General features: G+C 36.8%; 1 protein-coding gene and 1 pseudogene across 12 annotated transcripts in view; both read left to right on the top strand.

Moving 5' to 3' along the window:
• Nucleotides 1-21,696, top strand: part of SHOC1 (shortage in chiasmata 1) — an 85,566-nt gene that overhangs the window by 42,760 nt on the left and 21,110 nt on the right. For 11 of the 12 annotated variants that reach the window (XM_045042838.1, XM_045042834.1, XM_045042836.1 and 8 more), the window contains 7 exons: nt 2,531-2,947; nt 4,639-4,767; nt 7,595-7,771; nt 10,742-10,846; nt 14,198-14,376; nt 15,823-15,895; nt 21,620-21,686. In XM_045042838.1, coding sequence (XP_044898773.1) covers nt 2,531-2,947; nt 4,639-4,767; nt 7,595-7,771; nt 10,742-10,846; nt 14,198-14,376; nt 15,823-15,895; nt 21,620-21,686 — 1,147 coding nt within the window. The remainder of the gene's footprint in view (nt 1-2,530; nt 2,948-4,638; nt 4,768-7,594; nt 7,772-10,741; nt 10,847-14,197; nt 14,377-15,822; nt 15,896-21,619; nt 21,687-21,696) is intronic. The other variant, XM_045042841.1, reaches the window with a different exon arrangement.
• On the top strand, nt 5,295-7,007 carry LOC109493919 (annotated as a pseudogene).

The raw sequence follows: 21,696 nt of genomic DNA, 5'->3' as shown, positions 1-21,696 counted from the left end.
CAGAGCCTGGAGCCTGCTTCAGATTCTGTGTCTCCCTCTCTCTCTGCCCTGCCCCTGCTTGCACTCTCTCTCTCTCTCTCTCTCTCTCTCTCTCTCTCTCTCTCTCTCTCAAAAATGAGTAAACATTTAAAAAAATTTCAAACATTTAAACATTAAAAAAAAGATTATGATTTAAGCATATACTTCCCTCAGTAACATACCTCATTTATCTGGGCCTATAGGCATTTAAGCTTTTTTGCAAATAAATTTTACAAGATATAATATACATATAATAAAATGTACCCATTCTAACTGTACAGTCTTATGGATTTTGACAAATGTGCATACCAATGAAACTACCACCACAATGAAGATATAGACTATTTCTATCACGCAAAAAGTTCCCCGTGCTCCTTTGCATTCTGTGGTTCCCACCCTTCTCTTCTTCTAACCTTCACCCCTGACCCCAGGTAACCACTGGTCTACCTTCTGTCACTATGTATTAGTTTTCCGTATTCTAGAATTTCATTTATGGAATCATATAGTAACTCCTTTGTGTTTGGCTTCTTCCACTCAGCATAACATTTTTGAGATTCATTTACAATGCTGTGTGTATTGCTATTCACTTCTTGTTACTGAAGAATTTTTCATATGGATGTACCCCAGTTTGTTTATCCACTCTCCTCAATTTATTTCCCAGGTTTTTACAGGGAAAGTTAGGAATAAAACTTCTATGAATCTTCTTATTGAAGCCTTTTTGTGAACATATGTTATCATTTCTCTTGAATGAATACCTATGAGTACAATTACTGGGTCTTATGGTAGGTGTATATTTAACTTCATAAGAAACTAGTAAATTGTTTTCCAACGTGGTTGCAAGATTGTACATTCACATTAGCAATGTGTGAGAGTTCTAGTTATTCTATATCCTTGCCAACGGTTGGTATTGACAGTCTTTAATTTCAGCCATTCTAATGGGTGTGTTGTAGTATCTCATTGTGCTTTTAATTTGTATTTTCCTGATGACTAATGATGATGAACATCAGTTAACATGGTCATTGGCCATTTGTATATCTTGCTTTAAAAAATATATTATAGGGGCGCCTGGGTGGCACAGTCGGTTAAGCGTCTGACTTTAGCCAGGTCACGATCTTGTGGTCCGTGAGTTCGAGCCCCGCGTCAGGCTCTGGGCTGATGGCTCAGAGCCTGGAGCCTGTTTCTGATTCTGTGTCTCCCTCTCTCTCTGCCCCTCCCTCGTTCATGCTCTGTCTCTCTCTGTCCCAAAAATAAATAAAAAATAAATAAATAAATAAAATATATTATAGGGGCTTCTAGGTGGCTCAGTCAGTTGGGTATTCAACTCTTGGTTTTGGCTCAGGTCATGATCTCGTGGTTCATGGGTTCGATCCCTGCATTGGACTCTGCTGACAATGCAAAGCCTGCTTGGGATTCTCTCTCTCTCCCTCTCTCTGCACCTCCCCTGCTCACTCGCTCTCTTTCTCTCTCTTTCAAAATAAGTAAGTAAACATTAAAAAATATATTATAGCTTTACTGAAATATAATTCAAATGCCATACAACTCTAAAGTACACCATACAGTGGTTTTTAGTAGTCACAAAATTGTGTAATCATCACCACGATCAATTTTAGAACATTTTTGTCATCGCTCAAAAGAAATCTTGTACCCATTAGCAGTCACTCCCCATTTTCTTTCTTTCTTTTTTTTTTTTTTCAACGTTTATTTATTTTTGGGACAGAGAGAGACAGAGCATGAACGGGGGAGGGGCAGAGAGAGAGGGAGACACAGAATCGGAAACAGGCTCCAGGCTCTGAGCCATCAGCCCAGAGCCTGATGCGGGGCTCGAACTCACGGACCGCGAGATCGTGACCTGGCTGAAGTCGGACGCTCAACCGACTGTGCCACCCAGGCGCCCCACTCCCCATTTTCTACAGCTGTGGAACCACTAATCTATTCTCTGCCTGTATAGATTGCCTATTCTGGATCTTTCATATAAATGGAATCATACAATATGTGGTCTTTTGTGACTGGCTTCTTTCATTTAGTATGTTTTCAAGATTCATCCATGTTGTAGCATGTACATATCTTATATGAAGTATTGTTCAAATATTTTGTCAAATTTTAAATTGGCTTTGCTTTTTAAATATTAAACTAGGAGAGTTTTTTATATATATTGGATACAGTTCTTTTCAAGTATATGTATTATAAGTATATTCTTCTGATCTGTCAATTGCTTGATACCTAAGTTTTTGACCTTTAGACTTAATTCTAAGCCTATTGGCAATAGGACTTTTCTGGAATTCTTTACCTGGTAACCTAACTCCAGTAGTAAGAAAAAAAGGTGCAGAAATTTTGCCCTTTTAAAAAATTTATTTTATTCAGGCCAAAATTGATTTTCAAAGCAATAAACAAAGTACTTTTAAGGATCAAATTATATTAATAAGAACCTATAAATAAAAGTTATCCTAATACCCTAGCAGAGCACCCATTTATTCATGGATGTCATTTGGATATTTTTATTTTCTGTTTTCAGCATGGCTAGAATATAAAAGTTGTTCCTCGCCTATTGCACTTATTAATGAGAAATCTACAAATGATCGTTTATTGCTCCCACAAAAGATTTCATCTCTGGCAAAAGAAATACCAGACCTGTGTTTTTCTGATGACTATATATCTGTTAAAAGACCAACAAAAGAAGAAAAACCAAAGAATGATCTAGAATTAGTTTATAGAATAAGCCAAAATAAAGAAAATGAAGATTACTTGGAACTTAACTGCACAGTACCATCTATTGAATCATCTTCCTCTCCAAAAATTGAAAAATCATCTTTTAAACAAGGTAGAAAATGGAAGAATGATTTGGACCTTTTGAATGACTTTATTGTACTGCGAAATAAACATAGAACTTGCACCTCAAAGACTGAACTCACGGGCAGTAAAGAAAATGATGGTGGGTAACTTAGTAATAGTTTGACATAAATATGATAGCTTTAAGGACTAAATATATAATTTACTACAGAAGGTAAGGAAATAAAGCTCTTTCAAATAGAATATATTATTTTTCAAAGCCAAAGAAAACATCTTTCGTTCATGATACTTATTGAGTATGGAGATCGATGTGGATATTTGTATATGTATTTAGACATGGATGTAGATATGTATTTTCCAAAAAATTTAAAAGTGCATTTGAACTTGTGAAAAAGTCACTATTTGTAAAACTTGATTTCTACAGCTTGGCCATACAGATTCATGGTATTTCTAACTTTTGTTGATTGTTCTGCCATTGTTTTTTCTCTTTTAGCTGACAGTTCTCAGTATTATAACTTATAATGTGTACTTGAGAACATTTTGCCCATTTGATTGCTTATTACTCTTTTTAACTTTAACAAAGAGTTTCTGTCTGGGTTGTAACTGTTTTACATTCACTGCTTAAAACCATATCAAAGGTAGTATGTGTCATATCATTTCACTTCCGGTAAAAAAGGAAAAATAGGTATTCTAGAATATGTTTGACATAAGTTACTCAGAAGAATTAAGTACAAGAATATATATGTGTGAGAGTCACAGCATACTTAGGTCTTACCATCTTATATATTGTTAATGTGGAATTCTGCTGTCCACAGCCAGCCCATTTGATTCTCAAACTAAGCTCCTTTTTCCAACTTAGCCTTTGTTAGTAATAAAGGTAATGTTTTGGTATATATATTTTACTTCTTCCCTTATTTTATAATTAATTCAGGGCAACAAAGAATGTTACAACTTATTAGGCCCCCTCAAAAACTCTAGTAATTAGTATTATTTAATCATAACTATTCCAATTATTTATAGCTAATGAAAAATATACTTGAAAATAATAACATAATCTAGTTTAGGATATTTTACTCCATTGTTTTCACCATATATTTAAAGTTCAAATATTAAAATGTTTCAAGGTGGTATTATGTTTCTAAAATTATTTGGTAATCATATTATTAATAGATGACTTTGGTATCTAGTTAAAATAAGTAACTATAAATAAATTAATTAGTTATATATATTTTGTAATCCTCCACACTACTTAGAAAAGAAGGAAGACAACTGAACTGTATGCCAGGCAGTAAATTACATATTAGAGATAAATATGATACTGTTGCTGATCTTGAGAAGCTTATAGGCTCAGAGAAAATGCCTGAGACCTAAAGGGTGAGTGGTAAGAATTGACCTAATTAAAAAAGGTTGGAGATAGGGAGGGCTTGGGGCATAGGAAAGAATTAATAGCAGAAGGAAGGGTATATGGAAAGTCACAGAGAAATGAAGTTGAGCTGTATGTGCCTTTTAGGTGTCAGGAACTGTACTTGGTATTTATTCCTTATAACAGTATTCACAATAGATATATTTATCTGTATTTTACATATGAGGACACTGAAGCTAGTGCCAGAATTGAGACTGAAACAGTGATTTGATGCCAAGATTCTTTCTGTTATGGTCATTCAGCTTCCTACCCAGCACTGTTGTTACGTCCATTGACCTGAATAGTTGTTCACTTTAATACTGACATATTTCAAGGAAGAACTTTAACAATTATGATCATATTATATCAAAGCATTTTAAGTAACGTGACATTAAGTTTCCCTGAATAATGCAAATTAATATTTTTATTAGAATTTCAAGATAAAGAAGAACATTCCTTGACTCTTCAAGAAGAAAGTCCCATCGTTTGTACTAATAAAGCTGTAGAGAAAATAAGTCAGGAAAGGAAAGTAGACAAGGTCATTGAAATTCAAGCATCAGGTATGCTGTATGCTTTTAAAGTGCATTCAAATTAAGTGAACTTGAAGCCTTTTCTGAGTATCTAGGACATACCTGATTTTCCATGTTATTTTCTTCACTTGTTTCAGATGTTTCATCATGCCATTCCTACTTTCAAGTTATTCCTGGGCCTGGAACGCCCCCATTCACTGCCTCTGCCCGTTTCCATTGCCCTACTCCAGTCCACTCAGTGTTATTTCTCCCTTCATTTAAACTCCTGCTTCTCTATATTCATCAGACAACAGCAGACTACAGCTGCTCACACCGTTCTGCCCAGTCTGGAAAAATGAACTGATGTTGCTTACTCCCTCTATTCTTTTACCCATTGTCAGCATGATGTTAAAAAAACTACCGCCGTTGGGGCACCTGGGTGGCTCAGTTGGTTAAGCATCCAACTTTGGATGAGGTCATGATCTTGCAATCCGTGGGTTTTAGCCCTGCACTGGGCTCTGTCCTGACAGTTCAGAGCCTGGAGCCTGCTTCAGATTCTGTCTCCCTCATCCTCTGCCCCTCCCATGCTTGTGCATACCTCTCTTTCTCTCTCTCTCTCAAAAATAAATAAACGCTTAAAAAAATTTTTTTAAAGCTATTGTTTAAATGATTAAACAATACTGATTAAAATGTTTGCTTCTGCTGTGAAGAATATTCTTCGACTCCTAAAGAACAGCCTGCTTAAGAATATCATGCTCAGTCTCCTGCTTCCAGCAAAGTCACCCAGACTCTCCCCTCCCTGGAGTCTCTGCAGAGGCTGTTTGACCAGCAGCTCTCCCCTGGCCTCCCTCCATGGCCTCAGGTGCCTGGTGAGGCCAATCCAATCAACATGGTGGCCAAGGTCAGCCAACTGACGAATATCTTGACCTCCACTGAAGACAAGGTCAAGGCCTTGCTGCATGAAGGCACCAAGTCTCCCCATCAACGTTCCCTCATCCTTCCCGTCACCTTTGAGGTAAAGTCAGAATCCCTGGGGATTCCTCAGAAGCTGCAGCTCAAAGTTGATGTTGAGTCTGGGAAACTGATAATTAAGAAGTCCAAAGATGGTTCTGAGGACAAGTTCTACAGCCACAATAAGATCCTGCAGCTCATCAAGTCTCAGACGTTTCTGAACAAGTTGGTGATTTTGGTGGAAACTGAGAAGGATAAGACCTTGTGGAAGGAATATGTTTTTGCTGATTCCAAAAAGAGAGAAGGTTTCTGCCAGCTTCTCCAGCAGATGAAGAATAAGTACTCGGAGCAAGCAGAGCCAGACATGATCACCATCTTCATCAGCACCTGGAACATGGGTAACACCCCCCCCCCAAGAAGATCACGTTCTGGTTTCTCTCCAAGGGGCAGGGAAAGACTCAGGATGACTCTGCCGATTACATCCCTCATGACATCTATGTGATCAGCACCCAGGAAGACCCCCTGGGAGAGAAGGAGTGGCTGGAGATACTCAGACACTCCCTGCAAGAAATCACCAGCATGACTTTTAAAACAGTTGCCATCCACACCCTCTGGAATATCCAAATCGTAGTGCTGGCCAAGCTGGAGCATGAGAACCACATCAGTCACATCTGCACCAACAATGTGAAGACGGGCATCGCCAACACGCTGAGAAACAAGGGAGCCGTGGGGGTGTCATTTATGTTCAACAGAACCTCCTAGGGCTTTGTTAACAGCCATTTGACTTCTGGAAGTGAAAAGAAACTCAGACAAAACCAAAACTATATGAACATTCCCTGGCTTCTGCTCTGGGAGACAAGAAACTGAGTCCTTTTAACACCACTCACCACTTTACCCACCTCTTCTGGCTTGGTGATCTGAACTACTGTGTGGACCTTCCCACCTGGGAGGCAGAAACCATTGTCCAGAAGATCAAGCAGCAGCAGTACGCAGACCTCCTGTCCCATGACCAGCTGGTGATGGAGAGGAAGGAGCAGAAGGTCTTCTTACACTTTGAGGAGGAAGAAATCATGTTCTTGCCCACCTACCGTTTTGAAAGACTGACTCGGGACTAATATGCCTACACTAAGCAGAAAGCCACAGGGATGAAATACAACCTGCCTTCCTGGTGTGACCGAGTCCTCTGGAAGTCTTACCCGCTGGTGCATGTGGTGTGTCAGTCCTATGGTCATGATCTCACGGTTTCATGAATTCAAGCCCATGTTGGGCTTTGTGCTGACAGCTCAGAGCCTGGAGCCTGCTTCGGATTTTGTGTCTCCCTCTCTCTCTCTGCCCCTCCCTCGCTCACTCTGTCTCTGTCTCTCAGAATAAATGAAAAATAAATTTAAAAAATTCAGAGCAAAAACAAAAAAGAATATGCTCATTATTAACATCAATAAGAAAATATGACACTGTTTTTTAATATCTTTTCATTCTCTTCAGTTTTATTTACAACCTTTAGATGGTAATGCAAATCTTTATTGACATTCTAGTGAAAACTAGAAACAATTTGTCATTGTTATAAATTTGTTTGGCTTAAGGTTGTAAGCTAATTTCAGTGGGGGGAGAAGAAAAAATATTATGTGGTTCTCTTTATATGGCTCTTCATACTTGCCATGCCAAATTAGTTAACGAATAAATATTTTCTAATAAGCAGGATAGTCATAAAATTATACTAATTCTACAGAGGGTTTTTGGTTTTGTTGTTATTAGTTTATTTAGAATAAATATTCTAAAATGAGCCTCTGTACAATCTCTTGATCTTTACTCAGAAAAGAATTAGGATGGAGTTCAGTTTTCCAAGAAGTGACATGTTTAATTGGTTTGTCAAAAAGAGCAAGCATACCATCCTTATAAAACACTATCTTTAATGCTTTTATTTTCACAGATAGCCAGTGCCAAGCATTCTGTCTCCTAGAAGCAGCAGCTACTCCTATCTTAAAAAAACTTGTATGCCTCTGTACTCTCCCTGCTGCTAATTGGACATTTGCCACTGTCATTTTTGATGAAACAAGATTCCTCTTAAAGGAACAAGAAAAAGTAATAAGTGATGCTATTCAGCAAGGTGAGTACAAATAAAAATCATACTATTTAAAAGGATATAAAGTTATGGATTGTTTTATCAAATGAGTAAAAATTGAATATAGAAGGTATAGTAATTAGTCATGGATGAAGGCATAACTGTAATTCAGCATATGATAACCATAAACCAATATTGGAGGATCAGCTAAGTGAGGAGAAATAGGTAATGAATATCATCTGGCTTTGCTTCTCAGTGATACTCCTAATTGACATATATTACTTGACAGGTTCCTATTGCCCCCAAACCAAATTAACCCTATTATTGTTAACATCTGAACCACCTAATTCCCTCCCAAAAGTGGGGTGGGGGGGGAGGTAAAAAAATAGATTAATTAAAGTCACTCCTTAACTTTTGACAAGATGGAGAAACAGGGATTGGATTTACCCTCCTTCAAGGAGGAAAAAAAAAACAAAAACAAAGATGAAATACATGAAACCAGTTTTTAAGATCCTACACATCAGGCAGTGAAGCACAGTGATTCCTGAGAGATGGGAAACAAGGTGAGCCCTACCATTGCCCTAGCTTACTGCCTTGAAAGAGTTGCCAGGCCATAGCACAGGGAGAGGTACCGGGGCAGAGTCAAGTGGACAGTCTGCACTGAGGAAACAGAACTGAGTGTCCAGGGAGACCAAGGCCATCTAGCCTCTTGGCTAGAGGTCAAAGGATAGAATATTAGAGAACAGAGAGCTTCACACAGAGTATTCGGCAGAGTACTGATCAAAGAGTATACGTATATGAGGAAACCACTTGAGGTTGGGGAAGGAAACCATCTGATGGGATTAGAGGGAATAGCACCCTGCATTCACACAGGGCAGGGAATAATGCCTGCTACCACCAGCTAGGCTAGAAAAACTCATAATTCATGGGGCACCCAACAAGATAGAATTCACAGTGTCTGACATCCAATCAAAGATTATCAGGCATAACAAGAGACAGGAAAACACAACCCATAATGAGAATAATCAATCGAAGCAAACTCAGTACTGACAAAGATGTTAGTATTATTAGAGAAGGACACTAAAACTTTTTATAACTATGTTCCATATGTTCAGTAAGTTAGGGACATATAAAGGACACAAATCAAGCTTCCAGAAATGAAACTACAATGCATGAGATGAAAAAATGCACTAGATGGGATTAATGGCAGATTAAATATTGCAAAAGAAAAGATTAGTTAACTTGAAAACATAGCACTAGAAGCTAAAATAAAACACGGGTAGGTAAAAAAAAATCTAAAAAAAGAAAGAAAAGAGCATCAGCGAGCTGTGAAACAACTTCAGATAGCCAGACATAATAGCAACCAGAATTCTCAAAGGAGAGGTAAAAAGAGGGTAAAGAGAAAAATATTTGAAAAAATAATGACTAAAAGCTTTCCAAACTTAGTAAGAACTAAAACCCATAGATCCAAGAAACTCAGTGAACAGCAAGCACAAGAAACATAATAAAGCCACACCGAGGCATATCATAATCAAATCGCTCAAAACTCGCAGTAAAGAGAAAATTGTAGGAGCAGCCAGAGGGAAAAGAAAAAGTATGTTACATAAGGAAAGCAAAGCTAAGGATGACATAATTTCTTGTCAGAAATAATTCAGGTGAAAAGACAGTGGAGTAAAATCTTTGAAATACTGAAAGAAAAAAACCTTAGTTGTCTACACTAGGCAAAAACATTATGAAAGCAAAGGTAAAATGAAGATGTTTTCAGACACATGAAAGCTGAAAGAATTCATCAGCTGCAGATTGGCATAAGAGATGTTCAAGAAATGTTCTCCTAAAGACAGAAGAAAAATGATACCAAATCTTGTTTCTCTGCCCTGTTCTTATCCATTCCAGGTCATGATTGACTTGTTTCCGCAAGTCCTTAGAGGGGCTGAATATACTAACCCATAAATGGTTCTCCTGTTGCCCCTTGTTCCCAGTGACTGCTTCTTATTTGCCTTGATCTTCACTAATTGATTAGATGAGCAATTTTCAAATTTTTCAGCAGAACGTTTTGTACAAATAAATATTTCATGGGATCCCATTATATAAAACATGGAAAAGTAGAGCTTCTCTGGTTGAATTGGGGCAGTGGGCCTAGACTCCTATCTTCTTGGTTTCACTTTTGCACATAGTAAAATCCAATCTATCATCTTCAGAAAGCTCTGGAACTACATGGAACACATTAAGTAGCCAATACATCTCTTGTATTGTAAATACACCTCTTGTTTGAGTCATATCTTTGGACAAATATTCCCAGGTGTCTACCTCCATTTCAAGGTATTGCTTTATGTTATGATCCCCATCTTTCTCTTCACCAGTTGGCAAGTTATGAGTTGAATTTGCTTTTTGTTTCATAACTGGGAATCACTGGCCTTTTTTCCTACCAAGAGTAGAAATAATTGAATATCCTTTGTAAGCAACAAGAATATGAACAACAAGAATATAAGGTTAGCTGTCTGGGTTTGAATGCCAGCTCCACCACTTATTTATTCACAAATTGACCTTAGAGGGGCGCCTGGTGGCTCAGTTGGTTAAGCATCTGACTGTAGATTTCTGGTCACATCATGATCTCACAATTTCGTGAGATCATGCACTGGTAGCACAGAGACTACTTGGGATTCTCTCTCTCTCTCTCTCTCTCTCTCTCTCTCTCTCTCAACCCCTCCCCCACTCACGCTGTCTCTGTCTCTCTCAAAATAAATAAATAAACTTAAAAAAAAAAAAAAACAAAGTGACCTTGGACAGTTACTTAACCTTGTTCAGACTATTTCCTCATCCATAAAATGAGAATCATAATAAACTTGTCTGATAGGGTTATTATTATAGATTCAATGAAATAACCAGCTTACCTACAGCCTGGCATATAGTAAGCACCTGATAATGAATGTTAGCTATTATTGTTAAGCATTCTGATACATGTTCTAAAATTCTGATGTGTATCTTATGTTTTTAAATATATTTCTGCTTGCTTAGGTACGAATGATGAAAGAGAAATGACATACAAGCATGCTGCTCTCTTACATCTTCTGGTAACAATTAGAGATGTCCTTTTAACATGCTGCTTGGACACAGCATTGGGTTAGTGGGATAAATTTTTATTTCCCCTTTTAGTCCTATTGAAATATTTTTATTTCCTCTTTTACTTGCACATTAAGCACTATATACATTTTGACATAATTCTAATAGAAGGTATACTTTATGCTGCCTATATTCATTGAAAGAAATCATTTGTAACAAATACCATCATTTAAAAAAATAGGTTTAGGATTCTCTAATCTAGGCCTGAATTGTAGACTCATAATGGCCTCAAGCAGATTTGATTATATAATCATTTTCATGCACTACTTTTTAATGTAAGGTGATATTTTGGCATGTACATTTTAGGTCCTCATTGAATGTCGTGGCTTTGAATCTTTGCTAGGTGAATATAACTAATATAACCAAATTATTAGTAGTAAGATATTTTACAGTTTTTTTAGTTTTACATGTAAATTAGGATATGAATTACTTTTGAAGTAAAAATCAAACTATTTGAATATATTACAAAATGTTAAGATTTTGGAAATTATTTCCAAACTATCAAAATCATTAAAATACCTGTCTCAATACATTACTACTGCTTTAGGCCCCTTATTGCAGGATTATTTAGATTTGTTTAGTAATGGTATACTTATAGAATTGTTTTATAATTTAGAATTTCTAGAACCTATTTAAAATATAAAGTGAAAATAATTTTTCTCTGATCTGTGACCCAGAGGTTTTGTCTAATCTATGACCCAGACAACTATTTCTCTAATCCACGGTTTTGGTAAATACTGAGCAGCAATGAGTTACAGCTGTCCTCCCTCTAAGCACTGGAAATAATAATATTTGGCCAAGTATTAGTATTATCTGGTCAAGTATTATAACTATGTTACAGCTACCTTTAGAAATCCTAACATGTTGCTTTTCCTTTCTTCTCCAATTAAACCACTTGGGTATTGATGCTGGATCATGTTGTTTTACCTCCATCCCAAGAAAACTATGGATTGGGGACTCCAGCCCTAGTTTACAGAACCTGCAATTGGTGTAAGGGTGTAATATCACATGTCCTTCTATTTAGTCATCTGTTTTCATTATACTTATCAGCTTCCATGAAAGGTCACCAGTCCTACCAAAAGCAAGGCTGATTATTAAAGCATAATAATAAGGCAGAATATCAGAATCTAAAACATCTGAGCTCTCCGTGCTATAGAGAGAGTGCAGTTGTGACTCACTGCTGCTCAAACTTGCTAGTATTAGAGAATTAGAATTAGAGAAATAATATTTATGGAGGATTATTTGAAGTATATTCACCTTTAAGTACTCTTACGATCTACACAAGGATTAAGTGAGACCACTAAGAACTATGTATTTGGGCTGAATGATTTTTGCTCCTCAAAGAAATACTTTTGCTCAATCAAACTTGGTCATTGCTATTTGGCTACCTTGAGGAATACTCTAGAAGTAAAATTAAAATTCTTGTTGGCAAGCAAACTTCTTAAGCCCTAGGTCCCAAGCCATAAGGAATAACCAAGACACTTTGGACATTTTTAGTGGAGAGATTTCTCACTCTAAACCTCTCAAAGTCAAAGAGTGAATTAGGTTGTCCTCTTTTCTTTTTTTCTTTGCATAGTGGCAGAGAAAGAAAGTCCATGGGGGTCTGGTTGCCTGCCCTGTACCCTTCTAGAATTCTGTTTTTTTCTCCCAGCTGCCAATTTGTTACCTCTCCCAAGCTAGCAAGGTAATGACTTTCAAGATTAAAGGTATAGTCTCACTTCTGGGCTTTAACCCATAAATAAATTCAGTATTGTGTAATGGGTACTGTAGTAAAGATAGGTACTAATGATACAAAGGATGGAGACTGTTACCTTTAAGCTGAATGTTCATTTAAAAATAAATAAACTCCTGGGTGGCTCAGTCTGTTAAACTTCTGACTTCAGCTCAGGTCATGATCTCATGGTTTGTGAGTACCAGCCCTACTTCAGACTCTGTGCTGACAGCTCAGAGCCTGGAGCCTGCTTTGGATTCTGTGTCTCCTCTCTCTCTGCCCCTCCCCTGTTCACGCTGTGTCTCTTTCAAAAATAAATAAACGTTAAAAAACAACAAAAAAAAATAAGTACGAGTTTGCTAAGTAAATAAAGTATGAAAGGGTACTACAGGCAGAATTAAGAGCCCATAAGAATGACCCAGTGGGTGTGCTGCATACAGTTTCATGTAGTTAAAGTGAAGAGTACAAGGTAGAAAGCGGTAAGAACTAAGCATGAAGACATAAAAAAGAGCCAAATCATGAATAGCCTTGTAAGCTGCACAAAAGAGCTCAGACCTTATTCTGTAGATGATAGGGTGCCATTGAAATAGGGATGGTACTGGATTAGGCTTCTCATTCAGAAAGTTAGATCTAGAGAATCAGCAAGAGGTTTGGAGATTAGAAGGTAGAAAGAACATGGGGCGCCTGGGTGGCTCAGTTGGTTAAGTGTCGGACTTCAGCTTAGGTCATGATCTCACAGTTCTTGAGTTCAAGCCCCGCGATGGGCTCTGCACTGACAGCGCAGAGGCTGCTTGGGATTCTCTCTCTCTCCCCTCTCTCTCTATGCCCCTTCCCCACTTTCTTGCTTTCTCAAAAATAAACTTAAAAAAAAAGATAGAACATAAGTCAGTCTAAATTGCCCATCAGTCAAGCTGTACTAATGTAAAATTTGAATATGCACATAAATATAAAAATGTGAACATAAACATAATTTTAAAATATATTATTTATTGCCAAAATATTCAGTGAACACCTGACCTACATAAGTTACTATGCTAGGTGCTTTTCAGTAATTCACAGAACTCACTGTGTTGTGGAATTACCAGGAGAGCTTTTAGGCAAAAAACCCCGGGATACAATCTAAATTTACTAAAGATGAACTTACAAGGATAGGTCGCAGGATTCTGTGTTTGGAAACTGCTTGTAGTGGGTCTGAATTTAGGCTCTGCTGTTTTTGCAGTTATGCAAATAAATTATGCATAAATATCATGGATTTATCCCAAGAGCTTATAGGCTGAGATTGTCATATACATAAAGAACCAAAAATCAAGTACAATCTATTTATTCTACAGATAAAATACTAAGAAAATTCCAATGGGGTGGCATTTCCATAGGACTTGAATGTAAGTGTAGATCAAGCCAGAAGGCAGGAAAAGATGGGATATATTCAAGTATGTTGTGGTAAGCTTAAAAGGAGACATTTGGTACATAATTTTAAGCTTTACTCAATTTTAAGGTTTCTATTAATATCTTTGATCAAAATCATAAAAGGATTAAAGTAAATTTTAATTGTTATGACTCTTGTTTCCTTTTAATTTTTACCATGGAGTTTCTCAAAGAATGAAAAGATATGCCTTTCCCCCTACTTTTATTTTTAATAGGATATTTGTCAAATGCAAAAGATATCTACAGAAGCATTTTAGGCTCCTATCTGGACAACATTTGGAGACAGCTGGAGATTGTACAGTTTGTTAGGGAAAAAAAGCCTGAAACCAATTACAAGATACAAGAACTGCGATGCCAGATACTAAATTGGATGCAGAGTGAACAGCAGATTAATGTAAGTACTGGAATAAAGCAGATAACGGTAATCAGCTTAAGTAAGAATTGGATTGGTGATGGGCATTAAGGAGGGCACTTGTTGGGATGAACACTGGGTGTTATACGTAAGTGTTAAATCACTGGATTCTACTCATGAAACCAATACTACACAACACATTAACTAACTTGAATTTAAATAAATTAATTTTAAAAAAGGAATTGGATATAAGATAGATTTTTGCATTTAACTCTGAAATTATGAAGTAGTCTAGACTATTTGGTCCCTTGACAGTTTTCTCCTTAAGTAAGTTAACAAAACAGAATCAGACCAAGAGAAAGGATGATTTTGCATCATTGTTCATATGTCTTGAATTTAAAAATACTTTAATTTTTATTATACAGAGTTCTCTATGGATTGACTCTCCAAATCTCAAAATTGTTGTCTGGTACTTTTAAGTTCATGGGCATATACCAGATAACAAAACTACAATAATTTATTTTTAGATATTGAGCCAGAATCTCATCTCATATGATTCTACAAAAAAAGCTCTTAGTTTATGCCTTGGATTATATTGGGGATTTTTGCCCACGCTACTTCAAGCATATAAAGGTTGCATTACTAAAGACTTAAGAGGGGAAGCCTGAGTGGTTCAGTTGGTTAAGCACCTGGCTTGGGTCATGATCTCACAGTTCATGAGTTCGAGCTCTGCATCAGGCTCTATTCTGACAGCCTGGAGCCTGCTTTGTATTCTGTGTCTCCCTCTCTCTCTGCCCCTTCCCTGCTCATACTCTGTCTGTCTGTCTGTCTCTCTCTCTCTCAAAGGTAAATAAACATTTAAAAAAAAGACTTAAGAAGAAATACTTTCTTAAATGTTTTCAAGCTGAAAAATGTTTCAAATACTTTACACAAAATCTGGATGTAAATGTGGCCTTCTTCTTCTTCTTCCTCTTTGCCCCTCCTATATCTTTATCCCCAACTCTGTGGTTACTTGGATAACTTGCCTAAGTCATTAAAATAAAGTAAAATAATCAGTAAGAAATTTAAAAAATTGAAATTGATTTATTGTCCTCCCCCCAACCCCGTGCCAAAAAAAGAGCTGTGATGGTAAGTAGGAAAGTATAGCAGCAAATCATTGGTTTTCTCTAACAAATTCAAACTTGTCTGAGTCGAATTTAACACTAACAATGCAGGCAGAGACAACTTATGTATACAATCACCTATATGGAAGTACATGAATGCTAAGAATGCCCTACCCTAGAATATTTTCCTCATTGATATTTGATCTTACCAGAATTTATTCCTCTGTGTTTAAGCACTGACCTCTTTTATAACACATATTTACTTGGTAATCTTATTGTCATTATTTTCATGTAACCAGTGAACCTTGTTTTTTTTTGTTATAGTAGCATAACTATGAAAAGAATAATTATTTCAGAGATATATGAAATTCTTATTTTTGACCAGGTGCTGATTATAATAAGAATGGACTCAGATGGTGAGAAACATTTACTCATTAAAATCCTTAACAAAATGGAAGGTAGGGAGATTTATTTATTTATTTATTTGTTTATTTATTTATTTATTTATTTATTTATTTATGGCAGTTGGGAGTCTTAAATTATGCTTCATTTGATAACAAATGTTTGAACATATACAAATGTAGTGATCTAAGTGTTTAAATTAAGATATGATAACATACCATAAAATTCATCCTTTAAAAGTATATAACTCAGTGGGATATAACCAGTTTTGAAATAAATCTGGACTTTAAGTCTGCAATATAAATATACTGTAATGTACTTATACATACATTATATATCATGTATTTATTATTATCAATTAACATCTTTTATTAATTATCTACTAGTTGCTACATAATACTGTATACTTACAACTCTATAAATCAGTTTTAGTAAATCAGTTTTACAAATAAAGAAACTAAAATTCATAAAGGTGATGTAGCATGCCACATCTCATAGGTAGCAAGTAAGGGAATCAGGATTTCATCTAAGGTCTGTCTTGTTCTAGTGTCATTCTTCAACTCTTCTACCCATTATTGCCCCCTCTGCCAATTCTTTCCACCTTGTGCTATGGTTTACATATTGCTTATATTTAAACTCTTCTCCTTTTTCATCTCCTTGTCTTTTTTAATGTTTATTCATTTTTCAGAGAGAGACAGACAGAGTGTGAGTAGGCGAGGGGCAGAGAGAGGTAGATGCAGAATCAAAGCAAGCTCCAGGCTCTGAGCTGTCAGCACAGAGCCCGACATGGGGCTTGAACTCATGAACTGTAAGATCATGACCTGAGCCTAAGTAGAACGCTTAACCAACTGAGCCACCCAGGTGCCCCAATTTCATCTCCTTGTCTTAAGTGAAACCCTGCTTTCCCCAGATGATATGGCTTCCCCTGTATCCCTCTCATAAAAAAGCTGATAATTCTCTCATATATATGTGTGTGTGTGTATATATATATATGTATATTATAGCCTTCCTTTCTAATATATATATACACACACATATATATACATATGTATATATATGTATGTACAGATACGTATATATATGAGATACATGAGATATATGAGATATATAAGATATGTATATATCACAGGGATGAGAAGGTTAATTTCTTGTTTTATCCTTTCCAAAACATTATTCCTCTATCTCTGAGGTTATGCCATATTGCCACAGCATTTTCTACCATTCCAACTGCCATCCTCTAGTTACCACCTGAACATTCCCTGTCATCTGTGGACAGTTCTGCACCTGGTTCAGGGTATTCTTTTCACTCCTAGTGCTGCCATTATCCTAGGTGTCTTTAACACGAATGATGATTCAACACTCTGACCTTATAGTTTTGTTGACCCCCACAGCAAAAATGATATTCATTCCTTGGCTATGCCATCAACCTTGTAATAATGCAGAACTGTGCTACTTCTGAACTTTAAACTCTGATATATTGCTCTCTGTCTACAGCTACATTAACTCTTTCACGATGTTCAGCATCTTAGAGATCTGTAATCTGTCGACTCCTTTTTTGTTTCACTTTCTTCTCTTTCCAGACTTGGTGATGTGCCCATGACTCTAATCAGTCTTGTCCTTCTAATGTACCTTCCATTTAAACCTTAGCTCTGAATCCATCAAGACATTTAACTTCTGTTTCTATACCTGAGCTCCTGAGCATTATTAGAAAAAATAAAATAGTTTGGTACCACTACAAACTTATCTTCTCTGAACTTATATGGGCTGTTAATACCTCTTAACAACCATTCTATATGTTCTTAGTTCCCATTCTTATCCACCTAATGGCTATACCACAAACCCCCACTATGCTATTCATCCCCTCATTATTTCTTCTTTTTACTTGAGAGAGAGAGAGAGAGAAAGAGAGTGTGAGTCAGGGAAAGGGGCAGAGGGAGAGAGAGAGAATCTCAAGCAGGCTCTGTGCTGTTAATGTGGAGCCCCATGTGGGGCTCTATCCCACAACCCAGGTTTCATGACTCCTCATCCCCTCATTTTTAAGAGAATTATGCAGGGTACCTGTGTGGCTCAGTTGGTTAAGTGTCTGACTCTTGATTTTGGCTCAGGACATGATCTCACAGTTCGTGAGTTCAAGCCCCATGTCATTCTCTGTGTGGACAGTGCAGAGCCTGCTTGGGATTTTCCCTCTCTCTCTCTCTCTCTGCCCCTCCCCTGCTCATGTGCATGTGTCTCCCCCCCCCCCAAAATAAGTAAATAAACATTAAAAAAAGAGAATTATGCTTTTTAATGTCCATTAATGGGGTAAGAATCTTCAGTTTTCTTCCCTACCATCTACAAACTTACCTAATTTCTTCTTTTACCTTTTCCTCCTTTCTTTATAAAGGAGGTGAACCTCCTCCTTTTGAAAACCAATTTTTCATTTCTGCTTTGGATCCTATCTCTTACTGTATCAGTGTGTTCCTTAAGTTATTCCATAGCCCAGCCTTCCTTTCTAATGACTCTCCCTTAATCTTTAAGCCCTCTGTCTTCTTTTTTTTTTTAACTTTATTTATTTATTTTGAGAGAGACAGAGACAACGCAGGTGGGGGAGGGGCAGAGAGAGAGGGAGAGAGAATCCCAGGCAGGGTCCATACTGTCAGTACAGAGCCCAACTCAGGGTTTGAACTCATGAAACTGTGAAATCATGGCCTGAGCCAAAACCAAGAGTCAGACACTTAACCGACTGAGCCACCCAGGCACCCCAAGCCCTTTGGTCTCAAAAATAAAATAAAATACCACACTCAACCTATGTCATTCTTTTTTTTACTATTTATTTTCCCTCTATAAATTGCATCTTTGACCATCTCCCAATATATTTCTTTGCTGTAACCCTACCAAACTTTATCATGCTGTTTCTTTTCTCCATGCCCTTATGCCTCCTGTTCTGCTATAATGGTGCTCTTCTCCCTTCTTTAACAGCTAACTCCTACACATCCTTTAAAAATCAGTTAAAACATTTGTTCAGGAAGCCTTGATTTAAATGCTTTCCTTTGTGATTTCAGGGTATTATGTGCATACTTCTAAGGTGCTAAGTACCATCCTGGACTGTACCAACTGATTCTCTTGTCTGCTTTCCTCACTAGTATGTCAGCTTCTGGAGGATAAGCACTATGCCCTAATTTGTTTTCCCAGCACCCACAAAAATGCCTGGAATATAGAAGGAACTTAATAAAAATTAATAACTGGATGAGCTAATGAATGCCTCTCTATCTACCTAGTAGACTGGGACTAGTGAAAAAGATTAAACTGAACCATATACACATATTACAAATGTCTGCTTATCAGTGCAGTTAGCAAAATTAACTATTAAATTATAGTAATGTGAGAATGGAAGATTCTTTCAAGCAGAACTGTATTAGGTGCTATTTCTTTTTTTTTTTTTTTTAAGTTATTTATTTTGAGAGACAGCGAGTGGGGAGAGTCAGAGAAAGAGGGAGAAGGAGTGAATCCCAAGCAGACTCCTCACTGACAGCATAGCGCCTGATTCAGGGCTCAAACTCACAAACTGTGAGATCATGACCTGAACCAAAACCAAGAGTCCGATGCTTAACTGACCGAGCTTCCCAGGCGCCCCTATAAGTGCTACTTCTTGATGACATTATCATGTGTCTAGAGTACAAATTTGCAAACTTGGATCTTATTATTTGTTCAGTTTTCCAGTCCTGGGCAGATGAGGTCTTATCTACCAAATTCACAAGATATTTCTAATATGAAATTGGTAAAGCATTAGTTAACAATTGTGAAGCTGAACCTGCTACAACTGTCTGGAATCAGGCTAGTTGAAAACATTTTTTTAAGTTAGGAAAGTGATGAGCAATGTTAGCATTATAAAACCAAGGGATCTGGGTAACTGAAGGAATATTTTTGTGAAGAAGCTGAGGAAATATTTCTGATATTTCTGCCCCACAGAGAAGAATACTTAAACCTACTTAATGGGGCAACTTTCCCTTTAATACACCTAAGACACATGGACAAATTATTAGTGTGTATGTCACTTCTTATCTAGGCTTCATGCTGAACATGCCTATTTCTTTGGCTTTTGGGATTATATCATCACTACTCTTCCAATTTCTTTCAACAAGGTCTACTAACACAAAAATATTAACTCTCTAAGCTGAACAAATGTTTTTACTCCTTCTAACTAGCAGCTGTCCTCTCTGTCTAGGAGTAAGACCTTTTTTTTTCTGTCTAGTGTTAGAAAATAGAAATGTGGTTTCATCGTCTATGTTTTTGAAAGATCCTAGCAGTTCACTTAGTAAGTAATCTGCTTTGGGATCATAGCTAAGACAAATCAGGTAAGGAGATTAGATTTTATTTTATTTTATTTTTAAATGTTTATTTATTTATTTTGAGAGAGAAAGCTGGAGTGGGGTAAGGGCAGAGAGAGAATTCCAAGCAGGCTCCATGCTGTCAGTGCAGAGCCTGATGCAGGGCTTGATCTCATAAACTGGGAGATCATGACCTGAGCTGAAATCAAGAGTTGGATGCTTAATCGCCTGAGCCACCCAGGTGCCCCTGGAGATTAGATTTTAAATAATATGATCTTGGGGTGCCTGGCTGGCTCAGCCGGTAGAGCATGTGACTCTTGATCTCAAGGTTGTGAGTTCAAGACCCACATTGAGTGTAGAGGTTACTAAAAATAAAAATTTTTAAATAATAATAATACCTTGTAAATTTATATACAGAAGACAAATAGTACCCATCCTCTTCTTATTTCTACCAAAACTATTGTCATATTAAGCCAAGTAAACATGAGTAAGTAAGCATTACTTTGTTATTATTACATCATGCTTTTGTGAACCTTACAGCTGATGAAAGTATACCAATAGAGTGTAAGTTTTATTTTAACTGGAACTAGCTATTCCTAAACCAGTTATGCCTACCGAAAATAAACTGTGTGTGTGGGTACAGAATTTTTGAAATTAATTTTTTGTTAAGAAATTAGTAACATAGAAATTTAAGTTATAGTTGAGAAGCAGAAGTGAATCTAATGAGCAGGTGGCATCCAATAGATCTTCTGTTTCTTACACAACCAATAAAAAGGAAAAAACGGGGTCACCTGGGTGACTCAGTAGGTTGAGCGTCTGACTCTTGATTTCAGCTCAGGTCATGCTCCCAGGGTCATGAGATCGAACCTTGAGTTGGGCTCTGCAGTGAGTGTGGAGCCTGCTTAAGATTCTCTCTCTCTCTTTCTCTCTCCCCATCTGCTCCTCTCCCCTGCTTGTGCCCTCTCTTTCTCTAAACAAACAAACAAACAAAACAACAACAACAACAACAACAAAAACCAAAAAGTTAAGGTGGTAATTTTTAAAAAAGGAAAAAATGACATCAAAAGTTAGTCTCTTGCTGTTTCATTATGTACTTAAATTTTTGAGTAGAGAAAAAAAGGTGAAATCAACCATGATTTTTAACAAATAAAATTAAATGTACAGAATTGATGAGTATCTTATTTGGTTACTTTAAGATTAAGGTTTTGATCCACTCTATTATTTTACATCATAAATTCAGACTTTCCATGCTTATACACACAAAACATACACACATACCGGACATATTGCCCATGCGTCAAACTTTGATACCACAGACAGAAAAATAATCCAGAAAATTGTATTTTAAGCAGTTTCCTTGTTTACAGATCTTTAATTCATTGTTATGGTAGTGAAATATATGAACACCTAAAACTTATATATAAACAGAACACTGAAAAAAACCTTTTTTGTATTACTCTTCTTTTCTAACAGGTTTAACACTGACTGTCTTACAAAACAAAAGAAATGATTTTCTGGAATCTGAAGGTGTTTTAAATGGGTAAAAATGT

The sequence above is a fragment of the Felis catus genome, chromosome D4 (genome assembly GCF_018350175.1).
Source record: "Felis catus isolate Fca126 chromosome D4, F.catus_Fca126_mat1.0, whole genome shotgun sequence".
NCBI lineage: Eukaryota > Metazoa > Chordata > Mammalia > Carnivora > Felidae > Felis > Felis catus.
This window is presented reverse-complemented; position numbering and strand designations above follow the sequence as displayed.